The 23,664-nt window shown below is 43.5% G+C and overlaps 2 protein-coding genes across 3 annotated transcripts; both read left to right on the top strand.

Moving 5' to 3' along the window:
• The first annotated feature begins 204 nt into the window (after positions 1–204).
• On the top strand, positions 205–12,622 carry atrip (ATR interacting protein). The gene is given in 18 exon segments (XM_061831985.1): positions 205–390; positions 2,057–2,346; positions 3,657–3,739; positions 4,886–5,056; positions 5,681–5,793; positions 6,658–6,809; positions 6,878–6,952; positions 7,225–7,370; positions 8,368–8,474; positions 8,679–8,904; positions 8,983–9,033; positions 9,185–9,357; positions 9,679–9,815; positions 10,116–10,210; positions 10,313–10,387; positions 11,290–11,308; positions 11,311–11,568; positions 11,876–12,622. Coding segments are annotated over 18 exon segments (2,418 nt in total). The 5' UTR covers positions 205–217; the 3' UTR covers positions 11,950–12,622.
• A 3,205-nt stretch (positions 12,623–15,827) lies between these two features.
• On the top strand, positions 15,828–22,831 carry LOC133507184 (uncharacterized). 2 transcript variants are annotated; one of them, XM_061831984.1, is made up of 10 exons: positions 15,828–15,957; positions 16,049–16,105; positions 16,225–16,243; positions 17,905–17,990; positions 18,173–18,301; positions 19,237–19,311; positions 19,567–19,644; positions 19,899–19,976; positions 22,234–22,297; positions 22,419–22,831. In XM_061831984.1, exons 1-10 carry the CDS (start codon positions 15,955–15,957, stop codon positions 22,523–22,525), a joined length of 696 nt encoding a protein of 231 aa, XP_061687968.1. In that variant the 5' UTR covers positions 15,828–15,954; the 3' UTR covers positions 22,526–22,831. The 2 variants fall into 2 exon arrangements, with proteins under 2 accessions (XP_061687968.1, XP_061687967.1); XM_061831983.1 differs by lacking the exon at positions 16,225–16,243.
• Positions 22,832–23,664: the final 833 nt, after the last annotated feature.

Raw genomic sequence — 23,664 nt, 5'->3', positions numbered from 1 at the left:
CATCAGAATTGCTCGTTCCCCAAGCGTATTTGAGGACCATTTTCGTCGCAACATTAACATTTCCAAGCGCACGCTACTGACAACCAGCATTGCTTGTGGGGCAATGTGGGCGTTTCAAACCAGGGGTCAAGACAATGCGGCTATCTGATTGGCTATCATTGTACGAGTGATTGACAGGTCGGAAATGTCTATCCCGCTCCGCCTGTGTGGAGTTTGCATGTTCTCCCCAAAAGGATGCAACATTAGTTGGACGCTCTGTTTTGTTCCTTGGTCTGAGTGCGATTGTTGTCTGTCTCCATGTGCCCTGCCATTGGCTGGCAACCAGTTCGTTGTACCCAGTCTCCTGTCATGTCCCCAACTGGGATATGCTCCAGCACTTCCGCAACCCTTGTGAGTATAAGCGGCTAAAAAACGGATGGATGCATATAAACATATAGCGGTCGTTTTATGTACCTCGCGCTTGGTTTAACGATTGTCCTAACCAGGGACCCGTAGCTGGGTACATAGACTCGCCTTTGATTGGTGAAAAAAAGCCAGAGCCGTGTTTTCATTGGTCAGATGAGTGGCGCTGCACCGGGTCGGAATGAAAACACAATTTTTGCCCCCATCGGCATTCATTCTCTTTGTTTGGTTTTAAACAACGACATAACGCCTTTAAACGGCGCATTCACTCTCGGCACATGCCTTCCAGCCTCCGAATGAAGCGGAGGGGTACTGCGTAGTTACACGCCGTTCAAACATCACGTCGACTCGGATTTTGCTGCGCTAGCTTAGCATCAGGCTAACCTATTAGTCATCGGAAGAAGTTCAGATGGTGACACTTCGGTTGTGCTAATAAGCGAATTACAGGGGGGGCGACAACAGCACTGGACTCAAAAGGTAATAACAACAACTCACAAATACACATTTTCGTTAAAGCTTCGGTAAAATGCGAATAAAAGGGTTAAATGCCACTTTTAAACTTTTCTGTTTTCCTGGTTCACCGCGAGGCTGCGGCGGTTCCATTCTGATTATTAACACACGGCCCCTATTGTTCCTTAACGTCTTCTTTTTCTTAAATCATGATGGACGGCTGTCTCACAAATGCAGCAACACAAGATTGGTTGGCGGCTGCAATGCATCTGGAACAAATTACCTTCTTCAGTATATGTGAGCCAGGTGAATTTGTCCAGCCACTGTGAATTGGGAATGGCAACTGAGAGTTCCCCAAAATGTCAGCCTGTCAAAATGTCAAGTCTGGTTTGGTTTGGCCACTTATGTAAGATTTTTTTTTTAATGTACTTTTGGGTGTGTGGCGTGGAGAAAAAAAATCTTTTGTGCATTATTTTTGCATGATATTGATTTATAGAAACACTACTCCCAAAAAGCTTTTCTTTTCTTTTGTTTTGACAATTTTGCGTAAAAAATATCCACCAATAAAATGGTTTACACGTCAGTTACTGTGACGTTTCAAACAGCGTAACTGGCTCTAAAAACTCAATTTAATTTGTGCAAATGGAAGATTATCTGTGAAAATAACACTGTGGGTGGTAGAACAGGTCATGTATGTTGTAACCAAATGTTTTTTTTTCGTGAATTAGTTTATTTTGCAAGATTTTAGAGATGTTCAAAATGGTCATTTCAGGTTTTGATTGGAATATTCCACAAAAATGACAGCCGATTGTCACATTGCTGTCTGGAAAAAAGATGACAATAAACACCACATCATTGACATTTGAAGTCACTTTAATAACGTTGGGTTAATTTTTTTTATGATAAATCAGACATGCTTGAGCACGAAACGATATATGAAATCAAGCAAATTGTCCAACCCCCCCCCCAAAAAAAAATCATAATTTGTTCCTGGCTCATCTTTTTTGATAGTTTTAGGCGCAACTGAGAACTTTTTGGTATGAAATTGCCTTTGAATAATACATCAATTGCAGTTAAAAATCACAGCTTGGTGCAATGCTCGTCAAATAATAACAGTCAGGGGGGTTTTGAGGCATTTACGCAGCTAAAACGAAATACGCCACAAGTTCCATCTCTAACCTCTTCAATTTCTTCTCACACGCAGCATGACCTGCCCTCCCAGCAAGCGCCTCCGAGGCCTGAACCAGGACATCCCGAAGGCGGACCCCTTGGAGGCCGACCCCTTTGGGGACGACGACGACTTCACTCAGGATGACCTGGATGAGATCGACACCATTGCCTCGCAGGCCATCAGCTTCACCGCTGCGCCGGCGACTAGACCGGGATGGGAGCGAGCGCACGGGTCAGGATTTCGTCCGCCGCTGGAGAGAGAGAACGCCGGCGGCCTCAGTGGCCTGGGCGACCATTTGGGGGCACACAGCAGAGAGCCTCTGGGTGTGTATACGGACCGCCTTTCTAAGCCACTGACGTATCGTGACGGAACAATCAAATCCTCTTCCATAAAATGACAGAAGGTACAAAATTGTGCTACCTGTTAGCATTTATATCTTTCAGGGATGATAATTTTCCGCAGATTTCCAGAATTCTGAGTTTTTTCATCTGAAAATCTCATTTTTGTGAAACATGTAAATCCATTAAGAAGATTTTTTTGGTTACGGCTAGTCGCGGGGCGAGGCTGCGATCAAAACCGGCTGCCAGCATCTATCGGCAACGCTCGTTGTGAAATTAGTCACCGCTGTGATCGCGGAAAACGGCCTTGCTATCTGTTTGCATTAAATTTGGCGTTTATAATAACGACAACATTCCGATTTCCGGCAGCATTTTGGCGGTATTTCGTCGGTATTTGCACTCTGATGTTAACATTTCATAGAGAAGTCTACTACGGCATAGTTATAACTTATAGACATACGTACGCATATGTTATCGAGCGGTCTGCACGTTTGCCAGTACGGCGAAACTCTCTGAGTGAAAAGATAAAGATCGTGCCAGGGAAGTTGATAAAAACCACGGGGTAAAAAACTGTTTCAGATTGGCATGCCTTGAAAAAATGTAACCATGCAGATAGGAACGAAAACGTTATCAACGTGTCTAACCGAGCGCATACAAAAAGTGGACGTTCCCGGCAAAGTGCTGTGCCCACTGTGTTCCGAAAATATCCAGGAGCGTATCCAAACCAGGAAAGACAAAGGGATCTTGGACGTAAATTTCTCAAATATTATATAATTGACAACTGTTCATACGATTCGGCCTATCTGTAGCACTGGCACTGTAGATCACGCATTTAATCTCTCTCTCTCTCTCTCTCTCTCTCTCTCTCTCTCTCTCTCTCATTCATATATATATGTATACACAGTCAAACAAATTACTTGTGTACTTATTTCTGAAGTGTAACTTGTAAGTGCAGTAGCCTATTTGATGTAAATTTCACTCAGTCTACATTTTTATGTCTGAAGTTTGGCAAAATTATTTTGGTTGTTCGGACTCATATTTTTAACTTTTCAAAATGTTATGATTGCCCTGTATTTACACTGTTAGAAGTAGCCACAGGTCACCATTTAACAGTGTGCTTTATTAAAAAAAAAAAAGATTTGTGCCAAAGGCTATTTAGGTAAGATTAAGATAGTTTAACTAAGCAGGCACAAATTTCACATTCAATACATTTACAAGTTATTGTTTGGTGCTATGTTAAATATATGCGTTGGATACAAAAAAAAAGAGCTCGTGTGTTTACTTTGTGTGTTCAGGCAACAGGGCACAACATGTCGGTGCACACCGAGAGGACTCGTACATCTTGCTGGAAGCACAGCATGCAGATCTCCGGAGGAAGGTGAGCTAGCGGCACGTCCACAAATGTCCAGTGGAGGGTGGGCGCAGCGGCGTGAGGGCGCCGTTGTCTTTGTCAGACATGGGATTTTTCCGCTTATAGGCAGAATTCCGTCTTTTTAAATTGCATTAATTTAAAAAAAAATGTATACATTCTCCGTTTTTCTGCAATATTCCGAGCGTAACCCGTGCCAGAATCCAGACTCGTTCATATTCCGGTCCGACTTTTGCAAGCGAGGTAGAAGATTATATATACGTCTGTTGATTGGTCCCGACCAATGAAAACGCTTGTTGTATACGAGGCAGATCATGGCGCCATTTTCAAGTGAACACGATGACGGTGCTCAAGAGGAAAGACGCCTCTCGAGTGAAAGAAATTGATAGATATGTCAAAAATAAGTTCCGATGGTATTGGATGGAACGAGAAATCGTTGATACAGTTGGAAGGAAGGAAGTTACCACTCTGTTAAGTGCATTCATTCGCAAAATTGATCGATCTGGAAAAGCATTGTGAACATGGAGTCAGGATGCTATTGACTATGGATCAAGAGGTTTCACGGCATTGGAAGTTCACGCAAAACGACAAAAACACGTCAAATAACTGGAAGTAACGAAAACGAACTTTTCCACAGCTGCTACAATAAGATGTCAACCCGAGGCCAACAACCAACCCCAGTTGCAGACAGTGAGAGTTCAGAGGCAATTACTTGTAAAAATGTCCGTATTATTTACTGATAACGACATATGACGTTAATACTTGTGGTCAAATTCATGCGTTTCAATCATTTACTAAAACAAGAAATTAAAACGTTTCTGAATGGATATGATATGAAAGTACGCTTGCATGCCATGATGCGAATCTGAATTAAATTTAGTAGTTTGCTTAGTTGAATTTGTAATTTTTTGGGGTGAAGGTATGCATATAAATGAACGATTGTATTGTGTACATTTTGGTAACAGAATAGCATTGATTTATGTTATATTATTTATGATGTACTAGATATATTTCATCCATAAGACAATTTCTCAAACTTGCACGTTAAAATTGGTGATCGTCCTTTGATCATGCTTGCAGCCCCACCAGGGCCCCGGCTATTTTTCAGTCTTTTTTTTGATTCAGTCAAATCACATGTCTGCTTTGTGTCCCTAGCTGAAGGAGGTGGAGGAGGAGATTGTGCTGAAAAACGGCGAGATCCGGGTGCTCAGGGACTCGCTGAGAGGGGTCCAGCAGGAGAAGGAGACCCAGAGGCAGACCCTGGCCCTGCTGGAGAAGCAGAAGCTGAGAGAGCAGAGTGACAAGGAGAAGGAGCTCAACAAGAAGGCAAATACTGTCAAGGCCTGCAAATTGCCGACGCACGAGTTCGCCACGTCACAGATTTATTTTTGGAACCTATTATTCATCTCTGAAAAACTTATCAGTCACTGTTATCTGCTCATCTTGTGGAATCTTGGTCCCAAGGAATGATATAGAAGTGAGTCGAAGAGCTTAATTTTGACAAAAGTAGTGCTTTGCCACCATCTTGTGGCATCTTGGTGCCAAGGAACTACGTTTGAATGAGTTTATTATCTCCGTTCAAACTAAAGTAGTGTTTTGTCACCCTCTTGTGGTATTTCGTTGCCAAGAAGCTGTTGAAGTGAGATGAGGAGCTTTATTTAGACAAAAGTTGTGCTTTGGCAGCATTTTTGCCAAGGAGGTATGCTGAAGTGAGTCGAGGAGCTTTCATTCAGACAAAAGCAGTGCTGAGCTGCCAATTTGTGGCATCTTTTGGGAGTTATAAACATTTTTAGGATTTTTGCTGGGGAACACTTTACGGTGTTTGCGATATAGCGGGACCGCCGTAGATGAACTGCGATATCCTGCGGCAGAATGCCGTACACACCTGATACCCGTCGATGTGACTCTCCAGAACGGGGTGACAGTGACCCCGCGACGTTTTGCGCGCAGGTTCAGTCGCTGCAGTCGGAACTGCAGTTCAAAGAAGCCGAGATCAATGACATGAAGAGCAGGCTGCTCAGCGTCGACAGGAGCAAGCCGGCGTCGCCGCTGCCGCGGAACAGGTCGGTTGGTTGATTTTATTGATCTTGTCGTGCAAGTGTACAAAAAATGCCAGCCACTACATAACACTGGGTGCCCCCCCCCCCCAAAAAAAAATCACATCATTGTTTCGTGTCATGACATCGGCAGGTCTTGATCAAATTATTTCACATTTTTTTTTCATCATAAAGTTTTCCAATCGAGGACAGCATGCTTTCCTTTTAAATTCTTCTAAGAGGAAGCCAAAGCAAAAACGTCGTGTCACAAATAATGTGGATATGGAACATTTGAGAAGCTTTGTGAAAATATTTGGAAGCTTTTCATGTTTGATGGTCTTGGAAATGGTTCAAGTAAATCTGTTATATTTCAACATAACGTCCATTAAATGTTGTTTGTTTGAGACATTATTAGTGTTTTGAGTATATATAAAAAAATTTAAAAGTCCTGAGGGAAAAATGTTTTGGGGGGGAAAAAAAAATCTCACCCCAAAAATGTTTTTTTTTTTAACTTAACTAAAAGTGTATATACACACACATATATATATATATATATATATATATATATATATATATATACACACACACACACACACACACACCTTTTTTTGGGGGGGTGGATTCTTAATTCAAGAAAAATGTTTATTCATAAATTTTTTTCCTTAGCTCATTATTCTCTCAGAAAATACCAATAGTGAGTTTGAGATGCAAGCTTAAACTTTAAGTAAATGTAGCAGAATGCGTTGTAATTTTTAACATTCGATAATAATTTCAAGACATATGCAAGAAGCTAACCTTTGTGTAATGCAACTAAAACAAGACTAGAATTTGTCTTTTCTTCATCAACGGGAGTTGAAGTGATGAAATAATCTTGTGTGTGTGACTGCTTAGCCCCAAAGTGCCCAATTGCCTTCTCCAGCTTCAGCACAGCGGAAGCGCCTCCTCGCCAACAGGAAGTGGTTTCATCACAAAGGAGGCGTTCGCGGCGCATCTCCCGTCCAGAAACGCGTCGCTCAAAACTCCCGCCAAGACGTGCAGAGACGGTGAGTGATGGTAATGCTCACGCTACGCTGGAACTGATGTTCTCGTGGGTTTTCACGTCTGAATGCAGGAGCTGTTGACAAACAGGAAGCCGCCTGGCCTGATCCGTTCCAGCGCGACCGACCGGCACACCAGCAGCACCGAGGTCAGTAAAGGTTGACGTAAATTATTGCTGGTCACTTTTTTCTCAGGCACATTGGAAATCATGACTTCATTTGGTTCGGCTAATAAAAAAAAATAAAACGATGATGTAGGTTGACACCGCGGGTGGCAGATTTTTCTCCTCCACAATCTCCACTTTGTTGCAGCACTCCCTTAGTCGCCTCTTCAATAAATTTGGCAAGCAGAAATGTTTCAATCTGAGGCGAGTAGTCGCTGTGTGGCCTGTAAGTGAGCTTGCTTCTGTTGCCCCCTTAGGTGGGGTCCTGCTGGGCTTGTTGCTGCAGCAGCCTCTGTCTCCCAGCACCATTTGCCTCTCTCACCTGCTGTCCGTCAGCCGGAGTGACGCCCGCTCGACGGCCAGGCCGGACTCAACCCCGGCGCTGTGGGACTTGAGGTAAAATGCTCACTTATACATACTGTGTGTGCGATGTGTGTATCAACCAGGGGTCGTGAAAAAAAAATCAAATAACTCCCAAGTCGACTCCAAAAATAGGTTGCGCAGAATATATCCCTTGAAGTTCTGCCGGGACCAAAAAGGAAAAAAAAGTTCCTCCAAATAACGCATTTGCGCCACGGGAACAAATCTTTCACAGGCATTTACTGCGGACGGACGCAGTGTCCGGCCACTGATAAACTTTGGCAAAAACGACAGCATGAAGTAATTTTTCAACACTCAATTAGATGTGTAATGTACGTATAACATGATGTATGAGTGAGCTGAATGGTAGTGAGTGTTTTTTTTCCTTAAAATAAATGGTAATCTCACGCTAATGCTAATTAGCTAACTGTTTAGCAAAGGCTGATATTGTGATTTATTTATTTTTTTCTCTTGCGTTTTAGACTACTTCCACTTTTCTGGGATATTTCTCGTACTATAAGTTTTTTTAAGTGTACTTTTTAGTTTGAAATGTTTTTGTTGTTATATTTAAAAGCTATTAATAATGTAAAGCAGATTGTGTTACCTTTTGTATGAAATAAGAAACAAATAAATTTGCTTTACATTGATGTCAAATTCTGTACATAGTTTATATCATACCCTCAGTACCAACATGTGCGGTTGCAGGACAAAAGTTTAGGCTTAAAAAAATAATAATAAAATGCATGTTAATATTTTATTTTTATATCTTTGTGCCTGGGATGACTGAAGTACATGACAAAATATCGAAAGAAATAATCGATTTTAAAAAGATTTATTTGTAAAATCTCCCGTCAACAATCCGTGTCAACATTTGATGCGTTTGTCGACACTTGAAGTGTGCGTGTCAACGTGTTCCGCATTTGTGTCTCAACGTGATGTGTGTCTGTGCGTGTTCATATGTGAATTTACGGACCATATTCACCTTGAGATTTTAGATGATCTTATGTCCTCGTGTGTAGCGCAACCGACGCTGGCAGGAGATTTGCCGAGCCCCCCGAGCGGGCCTCAGCGCGGTTCAGAGTCTGGCGGTGACCGGACTCAACATGCTGAGTCAAAGTCGACCTAGGTCAGCAAACGCCAACAATGGGTGCGTCAAACATGCAATCTTTGGCCACACCGCCATCCTGTGGCCATTTGATATACACTCCACATTGTGAACTGTACACAATCACATGAAAATTTCCCTTCACAGAGAAATTTTGATCCATTAATGGTTTAGTTTGACCTGTGGCCTCTTTTGGGTCCCTACAAGTTCAGTCTGTTCAACATTAGAAATAAATGATGTGCGTAGGTGTCCCGGAGCCGTGCTTCTCCTTCCACTGCTGGACCTGCACTTGTCTCGCCTCTGTCAGGCCCTGGATGCCCAGGGCACGGCCTCCGGGCCTCTGCTGAAAACGCACCCGGGCCCCACGGGACCGGGTAGGCCAGACGAGGCGGTCGCGAGTGGCGATAGTCTGGAAGATGCCGGGCTGGCGGCACTGAGGATCCTGCACCTGCTGATGGACCACAGCGATGAGGTGTGCGGGCACACGGGTTTGTGTGGATGTGGGAGTGAGTGGGAAGACCTGAGGGATGATGTTCTTGGTGGTTTACAGGTGGTCCAGGCAGTTCTCTCAACACAGAGTGAAGGCAGCACGGAAAACCAGGTACAGACAGACATATTGGGAGATATAAACAGTAAAGTACACATATTTAAGTAAGAACAGAATATGGTAGAAGGGTGAAAAACAAAAGTTTAGTCAGTTTTCATGGTATTGCCCATTTATTTGAAGTCACACTCACACGGTGTCATCTCAGGTCAGCACCGCTGTGGCAGCGGAGCCTCTCGACTCCCACAATGCCGTGCTGCGGTCCGTCTTGCGCCTCTGCCGCGCCAGTGGAGCGGGAGGTGCGCTGGATGAGATCGCGGTCAGCGCCGTGAAGGCGGCCAGGGTCCTGATCGAGAGGGCGCCGGATGTGCACGCCGACCGGTAGGGATGTCGTGGCAGGTTTTCATCCAGTGGAATTTTTTTTTTTCTAACTTAAAAAAAAATCTCTGATGCTTTATTGTATATTATACACACACACTTCCATTTTCTACCATCTTTTTGCAATATTATTTAACAGCATTGCATTTAGTGATTTACTCTAATTTGCTAGACAGCAGACTCGAGAACAAATCAAGTCAATAATTGTTGCACCTCTCCTGTTCTCTCAAGTAGTGATTTGCAAGTTGGTGGTGGTTTAACTTATTATTATTTTTTTTTACGAACTTCCAATCATAATTGACTGCATATCCGTTTGGGCTTCAGGCTGCCGCGTGTGCTGGAGGCGCTGCGCACGTGCGTGTCGGCCCACGTCAAGCCACGCGTTCTCGCCGAGTGTGCCGCCGCCCTGTTGTGTGCATGTGACCGCACTTCGCTCTCTCGGCAGGTCTGCTCCCAGCACGGTGAGGTTTCAGTACTTTTACTGTTATTCATTTTGTCATCTGCGATACCCTTCTGAGCTAACAAAAGCCAGAGTAAAAGTCTTTTAGTTGGGTTTGAGCACCGGTGTATGTGGGGTAACGTGTGTGTGCGTGTGTATGTGCATGAATGATTTAAAAAAACAAAACCAAAAAAAAACGCACTTGTAGGTTTTTTTGTTGTTGCTGTCTGAGCTGAAATCCTGCAAGATTATCCAAGTTCACACGTCATGACGCGCCAAACGCTACGTCGTACCACACTGTTAACACGTTTGTGTTTCTCAGGTGAACCCTGCATCATCCTGAAGTTGCTGCAGCACGTGCGGAACAGACCCGTCAAGCAGGCGTCGCACGCCGAACTCATCCTCCTGGACCTGCAGGTGCTTGCGTCATCTCTGCGTCGCAAATTGGTCATCATCTGCAATGCTCACATTTGAAAGTTTGACGCTCTTGTTTTGTCTTTTTTTTTTTTTTTTTTTTAGGTGGTTCGATTGTTCAACCGGCTCACTCAGACGGCGGAGAGCTGGCAAAGCAACAGCTGCCAATGCTACACTGAGGTAACAAACATATTCTTTATTTTCCGCAAAGAATGAATAATGCTACTGTGGCTTCCTCAGGTGTGACTTGCTTCATGTAAATTGTAGTACAGTGCCCCCAAGTGCAAATAAATTAAAGCACAAAATCGAGGAGGAAAAACAACATGTTTAATTGATGTAGGAATTGTAGAACTGCCATCAAGTTCAGTGGTCCAATGTTAAAATGTTTTTTTCTTTTTTTTATTTGGAGTGAAAAATCTTGATTTCAGAAATCATAATGCTGCAAATTCAAAAGGATTATTTTCAGTTCTTTGTGCATAATTGAAACACATTGTTGTTGGAACAGATTTTTTTTATTTTTCAATTAAATAATAATGTTATATACAGGAGGTTTGTTTGAAAGCATTCCCGTTATTCTTGTTACTGTTGATGATAAAATTATGATGACTGTCATTTGGGTTGCCTACATTGGAAAATTGTAGAAAAAAAATATAATAATTTGAAACACTGCCCTCTAAGTTGTCTTTTTTTTTTTTTTTTATCGCAATCAAAATTTACATTTCAAAACCCGTCTAAATATTCAATTTGAAAATTTGATACAAAAAACATTTAGTAGAAAAAATATCTTAATAATTAACGTGGATATTTGACGTCTATGGCCGTCAATGGGAGCGAATGTGAGGTCAACATTCTGGTAACCACGGAGAAGCATTGTAACCATCAAGTGGGGCTCCGTTTGTCATGTGACACAGACACTTGAAGCCGAGATAGCTAGCACCTAATTGAAATTCCCAATTAATTTTTGTTTCTCTCACATGTTGAAATTTAAAAAAAAGAAAAAAAGTTGCACACTTTCTCCCCACGGACATTTCCTGACCTGTCATTTGATGTCTTAACTTTTTTTGCGTGTGCGTTCACATCAGCTGGTTCAGACGTCGGTGGTCGTCTCCATCGTCAGTGGCTGGAACTTCACGATTCCCCGGAGCCGACGGCCAGGTCACCTGACCCCGACGCCGGCGCGTCGTGGTGGCGACGGCCGGCGGCGGCGCTGCTGCGCGAGTGCCTCCGTCTTCTTCACTGGCTCCTCTACCATCACGCCGGCTTCTCGGCCAGCTGCAGGTCGCTGCTGCACATGTACGACCAGGCCGTACCGGCCGTGCGAGACACCCTCAGGAAGATCCCCGAGCTGAGCGAGAGCGAAGGTACGCCAAAAATGACAGGATCGTCACTCCTTTATGTTTTCAATGGGCGGGTGAAAATCAAAACTTGAAAAAAATGTTGTTAATTTAAAACACAAAAAAATTAAGTTAGTTATTATTTTTCCTTTCAAAAGACTCGGAACAAAAATACAAACTAGGGGAAAAGATGGTTGTGTTTGTGATTTCGATGTTTTACTTTTATTTTTTTAAATTGTCAGTTAAAAAGACCAATGATCCACGTGGTAATGACACATGACATTTTTTTGATGTTTTGATGACACTGAACTGACACTTTTTCCACGTTTATCAGAGCTGGCCTTGGAGGAAATCTGCCGCCCGGAAGGCGACGACACCGACGACCAGGACAGTGATTCCGGCTCATGATTGGTTCATCGCCGTAATGGACACTTTATTACTGTATGTGCCACAAAGTCCAAATTCAGCAAGGAAAAACAGAAGAACCAGACTCTAAAGACATTGAACAATAATCAGGATAATTAAAAAATATATAATATTATCATATATATATATGTATATAAATGTTTGGCCGATTACCTCGCTTGCTGCTGCTGTTTGTGATTCTCTGCAAAACAGAAACGTTAACCATTTAGGAAACAGCCGCATACAGTTTTGAGCCTTATACGGTGGCTGTATCCGCTTTTGTTTTTTGTGTTTGCACTTTACAGCCACCGTACACTTGAGCACACGGGGAGGGAACGAACAATGACAGTTAGAGTGACAGGTGACGAAGGGCTGTTTTCTGCCACCTTCAGTAGACGCCCACACAATCTGCAGATGTAGAGCTGGTATCATTTTTCGCGATTGTACAGCCTTATTTTACATACATGGGGATTTTGTTTGTTATTCATTCAAAATTCTCATCCAAGAACTTTAACGTTTGCCTGTACTGTATTCCACTGGGTCTTTACTTGGTCCTCTTATTTTCCAGTTTCTACAGTCGTGGAAAAAAGTGATTAGACCACCTGTGTTCCTTCAATTTCTCGTTGATTTTAATGCCTGTTATCACAAAAGGATGAAATGACAAAAATCCAGCTGATTCCCTCGTACTTTGTCGTATTTGACATACTGAATGAATTGTGTTCGGAGGGATTTTATCCATTACGAAGAGGAGTGTAAACTGATTCTGTCCTGTTTTTGTTTTCATTTTCTCCGGGCACTCCGGTTTCCTCCCACATCCCCAAAACATGCACGGTAGGTTAATTGGAGACTCTAAATTGCCCATAGGTGTCGTTGTGAGTGTGAATGCTTGTTGTTCATGTATGCCCTGCAATCGGCTGGAAACCAGTTCAGGGTGTACCCCCGCCTCCTGCCCGACGATAGGTGGGAGAGGCTCCGGCTTTCCCGTGACCTTTGTGAGGATGAGCGACTCAGGAAATGGGGGCATTGATGGTATTTCTGCAGCGTGACTCTGGATCACGTTACCCCAATACTGGCCACCTTGGACTCGCTCCTTGTCCACATCCAAAGTCATTTTAAGGTTTCTATATACCCAGTACTGTACATATTATCCATAATAGGGCTTCCTATCTCATAGAACTTATGATCCATATCCAGTCTGCACTTACGTCTGTTTTTGAATGACCAAAAGTGCTAAAAAGAAGTTAGCATGTTCTTAGTTCTTCTTTCTAGTACTTTGGACGGCCCTCTTGCTGACATGAGAGCAGCTACCTCTGATAAAATATTTGACTTATGAGCTGTTTTCACATTTTCATATTGGTGCTGCTATCAACCAGGGAAAAGTTTCTTTGCTTGAGGGTGTCATGGTTGCTATTGTATAAAAAAGGGCTCTGTCCTCCTTGGTGTTGAGCATCTCTACAGCAAAGGTATTGTCTCATCTTTTTACTCTTATTATGTGACATTAATTTCAAATATTAACCACAGCAGTGTATGTATTTGTGTGTCTCTCCACAGGTTTAATTTACTGTAATGTGTGGCTCCTCATTTGTGAAATCGGCCAGCAGTTGACTGGGGCTTCAAGTCCAAATACTGTAAACGTGACTGTTTGTGATAGATGAAGAAAAAAATATTACGAATAGCAGGAAATTTTGAAATTTAATGTAACACGCTCATATGAGCAATGGGTATGGAACACAAGTTAAGAATCTCTGAAAATAAAACACTCCCACGGACTACCACAACTACGTTCGGCTTCATGGTGAGTTGTATATCTAACCATTTTTCATTTGTTTCTATGTTGGTGCGTTAAAAATGTCATCACATGAAACCGGTCTGTGACCTTCTTTTCCTTTCGGCTTGTCCCAATTAGGGGTCGCCACAGCGTGTCATCTTTTTTCCATCTAAGCCTATCTCGAGCGTCTTCCTCTCGAACACCCACTGTCCTCATGTCCTCCCTCAAAACATCCCCCAACCTTTTCTTGGGGCTTCCTCTCCCTCTTTTGCCTGGCAGCACCCTTCTACCAATATACTCACTCTCTCGCCTCGGAACATGTCCAAACCGTCGAAGTCTGCGCTCTCTAACCTTGTCTCCAAAACATCCAACTTTGGCTGTCCCTCTAATGAGCTCATTTCTGATCCTTTCCAACCTGCTCACGCCGAGCCAGAACCTCAACATCTTCATTTCTCCTAGCTTCAACTCTGCTTCCTGTTGTTTCTTCAGTGCCACCGTCTCTAATCCGTACGTCATGGCCGGCTCCATCTCTGTTTTGTAAACTTTGCCCTTCATCCTCGCGGAGACTCTTCTGTCGCATAGAACACCAGACACCTTCCGCCAACTGTTCCACCCTGCTTGGACCAGTTTCTTCACTTCCTTACCACACTCACCTTTGCTCTGGATTGTTGACCCCAAGCATTTGAAGTTGTCCACCCTCGCTATCTCTTCTCCCTGGAGATTCATTCTTACTCCTCCGCCCCTTTCATTCACGTACATATATTCTGTTTTACTTCAGTTAATCTTCATCCCTCTCCTTTCCAGTGCGTGCCTCAATCTATCTAATTGTTCCTCTGCCTGCTCTCTGCTTTCACTGCAGATCACAACATCATCTGCGAACATCATAATTCAAGGGGATTCCAGTCTAACCTCATCTGTCAGCCTATCCATTACTCCTGCAAACAGGAAGGGGCTCAGCGCGGAACCCTGATGCACTCCCACCTCCACTTTAAATTCTACTGACACACCGGCACATCTCACCTCTGTTCTGCTGCTATGATACATCTCCTGTACTATTCAAACATGTTTCTCCACCACACCGTCTTGCGCATGCAGTACCACAGTTCCTCTCTTGGTACTCTGTCATAGGCTTTCTCTAGATCCACAAAGACACAATGTAGTTGTGACTTCTGACCTTCTCTGCATCCTCAAGGCAAATAATGCATCTGTGGTACTCTTTCTAGGCATGGCCGGCTTCACCACTGTTTTGTAAACTTTGCCCTTCATCCTAGCGGATATTCATCTGTCACATAGAACACCAGACACCTTCTGGCAACTGTTCCATCCTGCTTGGACCCGTTTCTTCACTTCCACAACACACTCACCATTGTTCTGGAGGCTCGGGTTGTTGATTTACATGTCACACAATCCTGGCACCGGGCCGACTTGGCGAAACCTTTCAAAGTTGGAGTTCAAGGCACATTTTACAGGAAAATATCCATTTTGTTGTAGCACAAATTGTGAGGATGGAATGTAAGGATGAGTAGCCCCGCTCCCAGTCAATAATAAATCGATCAAATGATAATGATGTACCTTGATCGAGAGGACATTTGTCACCGTATATCTGCAAGGGACTAAATCTACTCCACTTGATAGCTGCTATCCTGCTCAACTAGTTTGTCTTCCTTTGTGACTGATAGTTGATTGTTATATCTTTTATTGTTTCATTATGTAGTTACCCAGCAGCACTTGCTTCTGGTAAAGTGTGTTGAGCTGAGCGGGAATTTTTTTTAGTTGCAACATCGTGTCTCCATCACCATCCTCCGTACAGTATTTGTAAATCCAAGCGGTATGGAAATTGGAGGGATTTTTCGTAGTTGCAGTATATATGTCCAGTAGTAGGTGTTCCCCTTTTAAAGCATGTAGCAAAATTTTACCTCGACGCTAGCTCACCTTTAACCCTAAAGAAAAATTGTTTTTAAAAATAAATGGATGGTCGGAATTCACGAGCAATGTTGCCACTGGTTGATAAAATGCAGTAATTGAAGTTATTATTCAAGTTAAGGGTTGGCAGCCAAACTCTTTTCTGTCAAAAAAAAATAAAAAAATGGGTATTTTTGTCAACCAGTGTGACATTTTTTGGGAGTTACATGGCTTTTGTTTCCTTGTAGACGAACCTGCCAGGTTAGTCAGCTGACAATGTGGCCGTCGTATAAAATGAACGCTCATGCTCGTCCTTGGCATTGACCATCTCCGCTGCAATGGTAAGACCTTCACGTTGTACTTATTTTTTTCAGGCAACATCAATGTTTATAAACCACACAGTAGAGTACAAATTTGTGCATTACTCAACAGATGCTGTTTGCCTTGCTGCTCCTCATTTGTGGATTCATCGGACTGGGCACTGGGAATGTGAGTCGAATGGATCATAATTCATAGTATTAGGATGCTTTCACTTGTAACATCAGTTTTTCTGCCCGATCTGAATAATGCCTCTGATATCCTGTTCTTGTACTTTACTGTGGGCCCAGGCTGGATCAACATCTAAAAGTAGGTACAGTACCTGTGACTCATGCATATGATATTCTCTCGTGGTGAATTATTAAACTTATAGTTTTTCCATTACAGTCATACTTCTGTCTATTAGACACAGTTTACTATTGGTACAATTGTACAAAATCACGAGGTGGAGTTACCTTTTCTAAATTTACCCAAAATTGACAATGCCAGACTTCTTGTTTCTTTTTGGGAATACTTATTGAGCCGCTTTTTGTGGTTTCTCCCATGATAGATACGGCAACCAAATCTCATGTTGACATGTTTCCTGTGAAATAAAACTGAATTTGGGTGTTGAATTTTGAAAGGTCTGGATGTAAAACCTGTAAATAGTGAGGAAAAGGGGGCTAATTACCAGGCCTTGTGGCACGCCTTGGATGACTGGACGGTGATAAATTGGCAGCCAGGTGGGGGTGGACTCAATAAAAAATCTGTTCAAAAATGCCAAAAGTCAAAACAAAATTGTCGAGATGATGCCAACAAGCAACATACCGTAATTTCCAGACTATAGAGCACACCTGATTATAAGCCCTCACCCACTACATTTTTAAAGGAAAAAGCATTTTGTACATACACAAGCCGCACCTGATTAAAAGCCGCATGTGCCCTTATTGAAACATGAGGTATTTACAAAAAAAGACGGTGCACAGAAAAAGTTTTCAAAGTTTTAATAGCATGCCTTAGCTATTCTTTACAAACAGTGCCTGTGATGCGGCAGTCACACACGAGCACAGCGCTAACAGGGGCAGTTAAAAAAAAAAAAAACATACCAGTAAAAATCACTGAGAAGCGGCAGTAACACAGCAGCAATACGCTAGCACAGCGCTAACGCTAGCAGCGTGCTAACACGGCCAGTTTAAAAAAAAAAAAACACCGGTGAAAATCACTGAGATGTGGCACCAACATGCTAGCACAGCACTATTGGTTGCACAGCGCATACAGGGCCGGTTTAAAAAAAAAAAAAAACATGCAGGTAAAAATCACTGAGACACGGCAGTAACACAGCAGCAATGCACTAGCACAGCGCTAACACTCGTACAGCACTAACGCTAGCACAGCGCTAACAGGGCCAGTTAAAAAAAAAAAAAAAAAACACATACCAATAAAAATCATTGAGACGTGGCAGCAACATGCTAGCACAGCGCTAACACTAGCACAGGACTACCCCTAGTACAGCGCTAACAGGGCCGGTAGAAAACATACTGATAAAAGTCACTTCCTCGGCACATATATTCCACCGGTCCCACACTTACCTTTTCCGCTGGAGTGCCCCCTTGCGGCCGTTAGAAAAATTGTAAAAATTAGCCACATCACCGCATAGGCTGAACGGTTGAAAGCGTGTGGAAAAAAGTCACAATTTATAATCCGGAAATTACGGTACTTCCTTGTCACCAATTGTGACGTGCTTTGGCGGAATCGAAGGGTATTTTAGAGCACACGCACAAAAAAAAACAGAACAGGGTTATTTTTTTATTTTATTTTTTTAAGATAATACTGTAGCAGAGGATGCATTGCCCAGATTAAAAAAAAAAAAGTATATTTATGAATAGTGAACCACAGATAAGACTTTCTAGAGCTAGTGGCCAGTCACAAGCTGTATTGGTGAGAAAGAAATACTTGAAAGCGATGTAAGATGTTGACTTGTTGTGTTGTAGGTGATCGATGCCCAGTGGGCTGGACTCAGTTGGACAATCGCTGTTACATCTACAAAAATGAATCCTTGTCATTTCATCACGCAGAGGTAGGAAATAATTCTGCAAAGTTTTTGTGACGTACACGACAATACAACGCTAAACAGATCACCAAATGTAAAGTTTATGCCACAGATGCAAAAAAAAAAAACACCATTGTACATGAAATTACTTTTTAAAACTTGCAACTCTTTCTGATGTGTATTTTTCGTTGTCGTTTTTGTCCACTTAGTGGCATTGCAAACATCTGGGTGGGGATCTGGTGTACATCCATTCGAGTCTGGAAAGTGTTCTGGTCCATGGGCTCATTGGCGGGCCCCTCAATGTAACGGGCGTCTGGATTCGTCACCCCAACTCTGAGGTGGGGGGAAAAACATTAGCACAAAGTCACAGAACAGAACATTTCAAGCGGTGTCTCTCAAAGCTTAAACTGCAGTGAAGCAGTTTTTTTTTTTGTTTTGGTTCCAGGCGGCGGAGGTCGTTAGCCCCGGACGCCGAAGCCGGGCTAAAGGCCTCCGCCACCACTGAAACTCACCTAAAGGGCTCCGCCGCCCGAAAGCTCGGCTCACGACCCGCCGCCGATGCTCGCTCATCAGACTCCGCGTCATTCCCGCCCGAAGAACCATCTGAATATTCAACATTAATTACAGCCACAGGTTCAAATCTGTAAGGAAGTATTCCTCCGTCTTCCCCATCAACCGTTACTGCTATTTCTTCATCAGATGAGGATAAATCTGAGAAATCAGCCCTGGGCATAAATGGTGTCCCATGTAATCGAGCGTTTGGAACGGCACGCAACGCTTCACGTACGCCCACGTACGTCATGTGACTCGCGAAAATGGCAGCGCCCCTGAAAATTCGTAATTGTCGACAAAAATCTTCTCAAAACAATATTAAATGAGAGAGGATTTAACATCACATTGTTAAAATAGAGTACACATTACATGACCCATTGGATACATTGTTCATGCAAACCACTGGATTTCCCCTTTAGGTGAGACTTTCCCCAAAAGTGTTTTTCCTTTGTGTCCGAATTATGGGAATGAAATTGCATTGAAACATACAAAAAACGTGAAATTGACTTTGCCTGTCTCAGAGGTTAGGAACCCTAAACCGCTGGTCCTCGACTCTCCTCGGATGAAGCAGCTCAGGTTCTTTTTGGCACTTCTTGTTGTCGGTCAAAACACGGACGAACCCAGTTCCTTGAATTCTGTCAACTGCGTCTCAGATGTCTGTCACGTGTCGGCATTGTTTAATCGGCCAGCCCTGAAAGACGTCTTTTATTTTGACGGGCAGATGATGATGCTGTCCGAGAATGAGACGCTCACGACGGGGGCCGCCTCCAACTTCAGCACCCGTTTACAAACAACGGTGAGTCGCACCGTCGGCGAGAGAATTTCTCTAGCTGCTCACAAGCAGAATTGAACCAAAAAATCGTAGAATGTCAAACTTAGCTTGCATTCTTTTTGGTTCTTCTCATTGTTGGTTGGTCAAAACACGGACCAACGCAGTCCTTTGAAGTCAATCAACTGCGTCTCGAGTGTCTTTCGAGGACAATCCATTCTGAGATATGTATCATCGTTTAATCGCCCAGGCCTAAAAGTCATCTTGTGTTTTGACGTGCAGACGAAGCCGCCGCACAACGAGACAGAGCTGTTCACGACGAGGGCCGCCTCCAACTTCAGCAACAATTCCCAATCAACGGTGAGGCGCACCGTTGGCGAGAGAATTTCTCGAGCTGCTCACAAGCAGAATTTAACCGATAAATCGTTGAATGTCAAAGTTAGCTTGCATTCTTTTTGGTTCTTTTAGCAGTGGCTCAAAACACGAACCAACGCAGTACATTGAAGTCCATCAACTGCGTCTCGAATGTCTTTCGAGGACAATCCATTCTGAGATATGTATCGTTATCGTTTGATCGCCCAGCCCTAATAGTCATCTTATGTTTTGATGTGCAGACGAAGCCGCCACACAACGAGACCGATCTGCTCACGACGAGCGCCGCCTCCAACTTCAGCAACCCTTTCCAACCAGTGGTGAGTCGCACCGTTGGCGGCAGAATTTCTCGAGACGCATATAACATTATTCACTTCAATGTCCAAACAAAAAAATAAATATGAGCGGAGAGTGCGTCATCCATGTGCAAAGTTGCGGAAGTCTCATTCGACATCGAAGTGGTAGCCGTGTTGCCTGCATATTCTGTCCGTGACGTCACACCGCGACATCTGCCATTAAAAACACGCTGTGCCACCTACTATGGGACACAGAAGGTCTTTTTGAAGAAGAGAACATCTCACAATCGAGTGACGTGACCGGGGCAATATTACCCTATCGTTTCGAGCCATATTTAGATGATATGCGGATCAGTCCTAGCTAACAACAGACTCCCAGACAGTATGTATGAGCCACCCGGGTGGCGCCGCAATGAGCCACCCCTGCCAAAGCCGTGCAAGGCGGCGACTGGTACATCAACACATTTAGCACCCTGATTCATGTGCGCAGATCTTTTGTTATGTTCTGAAAGGATTACGTCTCCCCCACTCCCCAAAAACTATTGTTTTTAGTAGCTGTATACACACCTACCTGTCATTTGGAACCCACGAAGCTCTCATCCTTTGCACCCGTGCAATCCATTTTTCATGACGAACCGGATCTTTTGGAAAAGTATGAAGAGCAAATCCATCCTCCCAAGTGTTCGGACAATATCCAGCAATACAACGAGCCGGCATTTTGGCTAACACAAATGAACAAAGAGCTACCTTCCAGCAGGTAAAACTAGTATAAACAGACGAGACCGCTTGAGTGCGCTACTGCCCTCTACGTCACTTCCTGCTTCTTCTCGTAAACAAATCCCTCGAGAGGATTTTCATGGCGAGAGTTACAAAAACCCATACACGTCAAAATCATGTTTTGTGGTGGGGGGGAAAAAGGGATGGGTCCACACCGGCTGCCATTTTTTCATTAATAACATAGTGAAAATCATCCAATTCATGGCTGTGGACCTTTAGAGTGCCACTGTCATGAAATGCATTCGAGAAGAAGCAGGACGTGATGTACAGGGCAGTAGCGCACTCAAGCGGTCTCTTCTGTTTATACTAGTTTTACCTGCTGGGAGGTAGCTTGTTGTACCTTTGTGTTAGCCAAAATGCTGGCTCGTTGTATTGCTGGATATTGATCGAACACTTGGGAGGATGGATTCATTCACTCTTCATACTTTTCCAAAAGACCCAGTTCGTCGTGAAAAATGGATTGCACAAGTGCAAAGGACGAGAGCTTCGTGGGATCCAAATGACAGGTAGGTGTGTATACAGCTACTAAAAATAAAAAAAATAAAAATTTGGTGGGGGACCTAATCCGTATATCAGGGGTGCTAAATGAGCCGTGAGCGGCGGACGCGGTGCCGCCGGGCTGGCTCATCTCCGCCGCGGAGATGGATCGGACGGGAGGCGGTTTGGCCGTCGTCGTCATCGCTCGCGGGCCGGGTTGTTTTTATCACCGCCGCGCGGAGGTGGATCGTACAGGGAGGTGGTTTGGCCGTGTCGTCATGGTCGCTTGCGGCCGCCGTTGTTCATCGCTGCCGCAGAGGTGGATCGGCCGGGGAGGTGGTTTGGCAGGGATCTGCATATCATCTAAATATTGCTCGTAACTATACGGTAATATTGCCCCGGACACTTCACTCGGTTGTGAGACGTTTTCTTTGGAAAGAGCTTCCATGTCTGAGGGGGCGTGTCCCACAGTTGGGGCCACAGCGGGTTTTCAATGGCAAATGTCCCAGTGTGACATCACGGACAGAAGATGCAGCCAATATGGCGACCACTTGGATGTCGAATGAGACTTCCGCAACTTTACGCATGGATGACGCGCTCTCCGCTCATATTTATTTTTTCGTATGGACATTGAAGTGACTAATATAGTTTTCATTACGATATCTATTTTATAATGTTTATAAGCATGACACTTGACCTTTAAGTTTGACATTATTGCAATTTATCGGTTATTTTTTCATATAGACATTGAAGTGAATAATGTTATGTATTTTTCATGACAATATCTGTTTTCAAATGTTTATAGGGAAATGAAACAGAAAACATTGCCATCTGGTGGCACAAAACTTTCATGTTGCAGACAACTGCACTGTCCTCAAATAAGCCCCCCCCCCCACACACACACACACACAATATAAAAATGTTGTGCAATTCCCAATTGTGTTAATAACATGTTTGTGACTCTCTAATCTCATCTGCAAGATCCATGACGGCAAATAACTGATGTATTTTTAATATTCGTCTGCAGATCTCATTAACATCGCCTGAAGGCTACTCGCACAACTACTTCTGCATAGCGATTGCGATACATGGTGATGCTCGACTTTATTCACTCTTGCCTGGGAGAACGCCCCATTTTCTGTATACGTGTGTCAAATATCCCATCACGTTGGAGATGTTTAGGTAAGCGTTGTTTTGTGTGTTTCACGACAGGGCGCGGATGGTATATTACGGATTGCGACACTAAGCAGCCCTACGTGTGCGCCAGAGATGTGTTCCAGTGCGTTTCAATTTGCAAAGAAGACAAATCGTGGCACTGAGCAAGCTGCCGCCGCACTGCCGCGTTTCCCACGGCCCCGGCGCCCAGTTGACCTGTACCGATGATGCCGTTAAACTATTAAGGTGGATTTTCAATACGATTGTTAAAATCAAGAATTTTCACGCTCTTTAAAGATGATATAATTGTATGTATTCAAATAATTCACCACACACACGCAAGTAGTTGTTAAATATGCTTTATTTCTTCATCTTTTGAATATTTTGACCCAATAATGTCAATTGCATTTTATCAACACACCATGAAATCCTTTTGAATTTGTCTCCTTTTTTTTTTTTTTTTTTTTTTTTTTGTGATGTTTTTCATCTTTACATTATGATGTAATTAAAATCCGTGGATTAATTTAGGCATTTTTTTTGGGCCACACAGTTCTGAGAACCCAGGTTCGATGCCGGCCCCGCCTATGTGAAGTTTGCATGTTCTCCCCGTGCCTGCGTGGGTTTCCTTCGGGCACTCCGATTTCCTTCCACATCCCCAAAATGTGCAACATTAATTGGACACTCTAAATTGCCCCGAGGTGTGATTGTGACCGCGACCTGTTGTTTGTCTGTATGTGCCCTGCGATTGGCTAGCGACCAGTTCCGGGTGTACCCCGCCTCCTGCCCGTTGAAACCTGGGATAGGCTCCGGCACTCTCCGCGACCCTCGTGAGGATAAGTGGCAAAGAAAATGGATGGATGGATTCATCGTGTGGATATTTTCTTCAATAAACAAGTGGACAAAACTATTACCGCAGCATCAAATGCTGTTAAAACGTTTGATTAATGATTAAGTCTGGAAAAAAAAAATACAACAAAAATTCATATCTGCGCAACAATTAAAAGACGAATCAGTCAATAAACCACTTTGTGCGTTTTGTTTTGCAAAATTTTGATCAAACTTGAGAGTGAAAATGTTGTCGATTGAACTCGCCGGCCTCATCCGTGGACGGATGGATCAGCCTGGACAACATCGGTAGCAGAACTTTAAAATCTGGAAGTCAGTGTAAAGACTTAAGAATTGGAGTTATATGCGCTGACCTCATTGTTCTGGTCAAAACCTGAGCTGCAGCCGTTTAATTCTCTTTTTTTGGGGGGGGGGGGGGCTTGCCAGAAGACCATTACAATAGTCAAGTGTATTTGAG

Source organism: Syngnathoides biaculeatus, chromosome 10 (assembly GCF_019802595.1).
Source record: "Syngnathoides biaculeatus isolate LvHL_M chromosome 10, ASM1980259v1, whole genome shotgun sequence".
Classification (NCBI taxonomy): domain Eukaryota; kingdom Metazoa; phylum Chordata; class Actinopteri; order Syngnathiformes; family Syngnathidae; genus Syngnathoides; species Syngnathoides biaculeatus.
The sequence above is the reverse complement of the archived record's forward strand: the minus strand, read 5'-3'. Positions and strand labels throughout refer to the sequence as shown.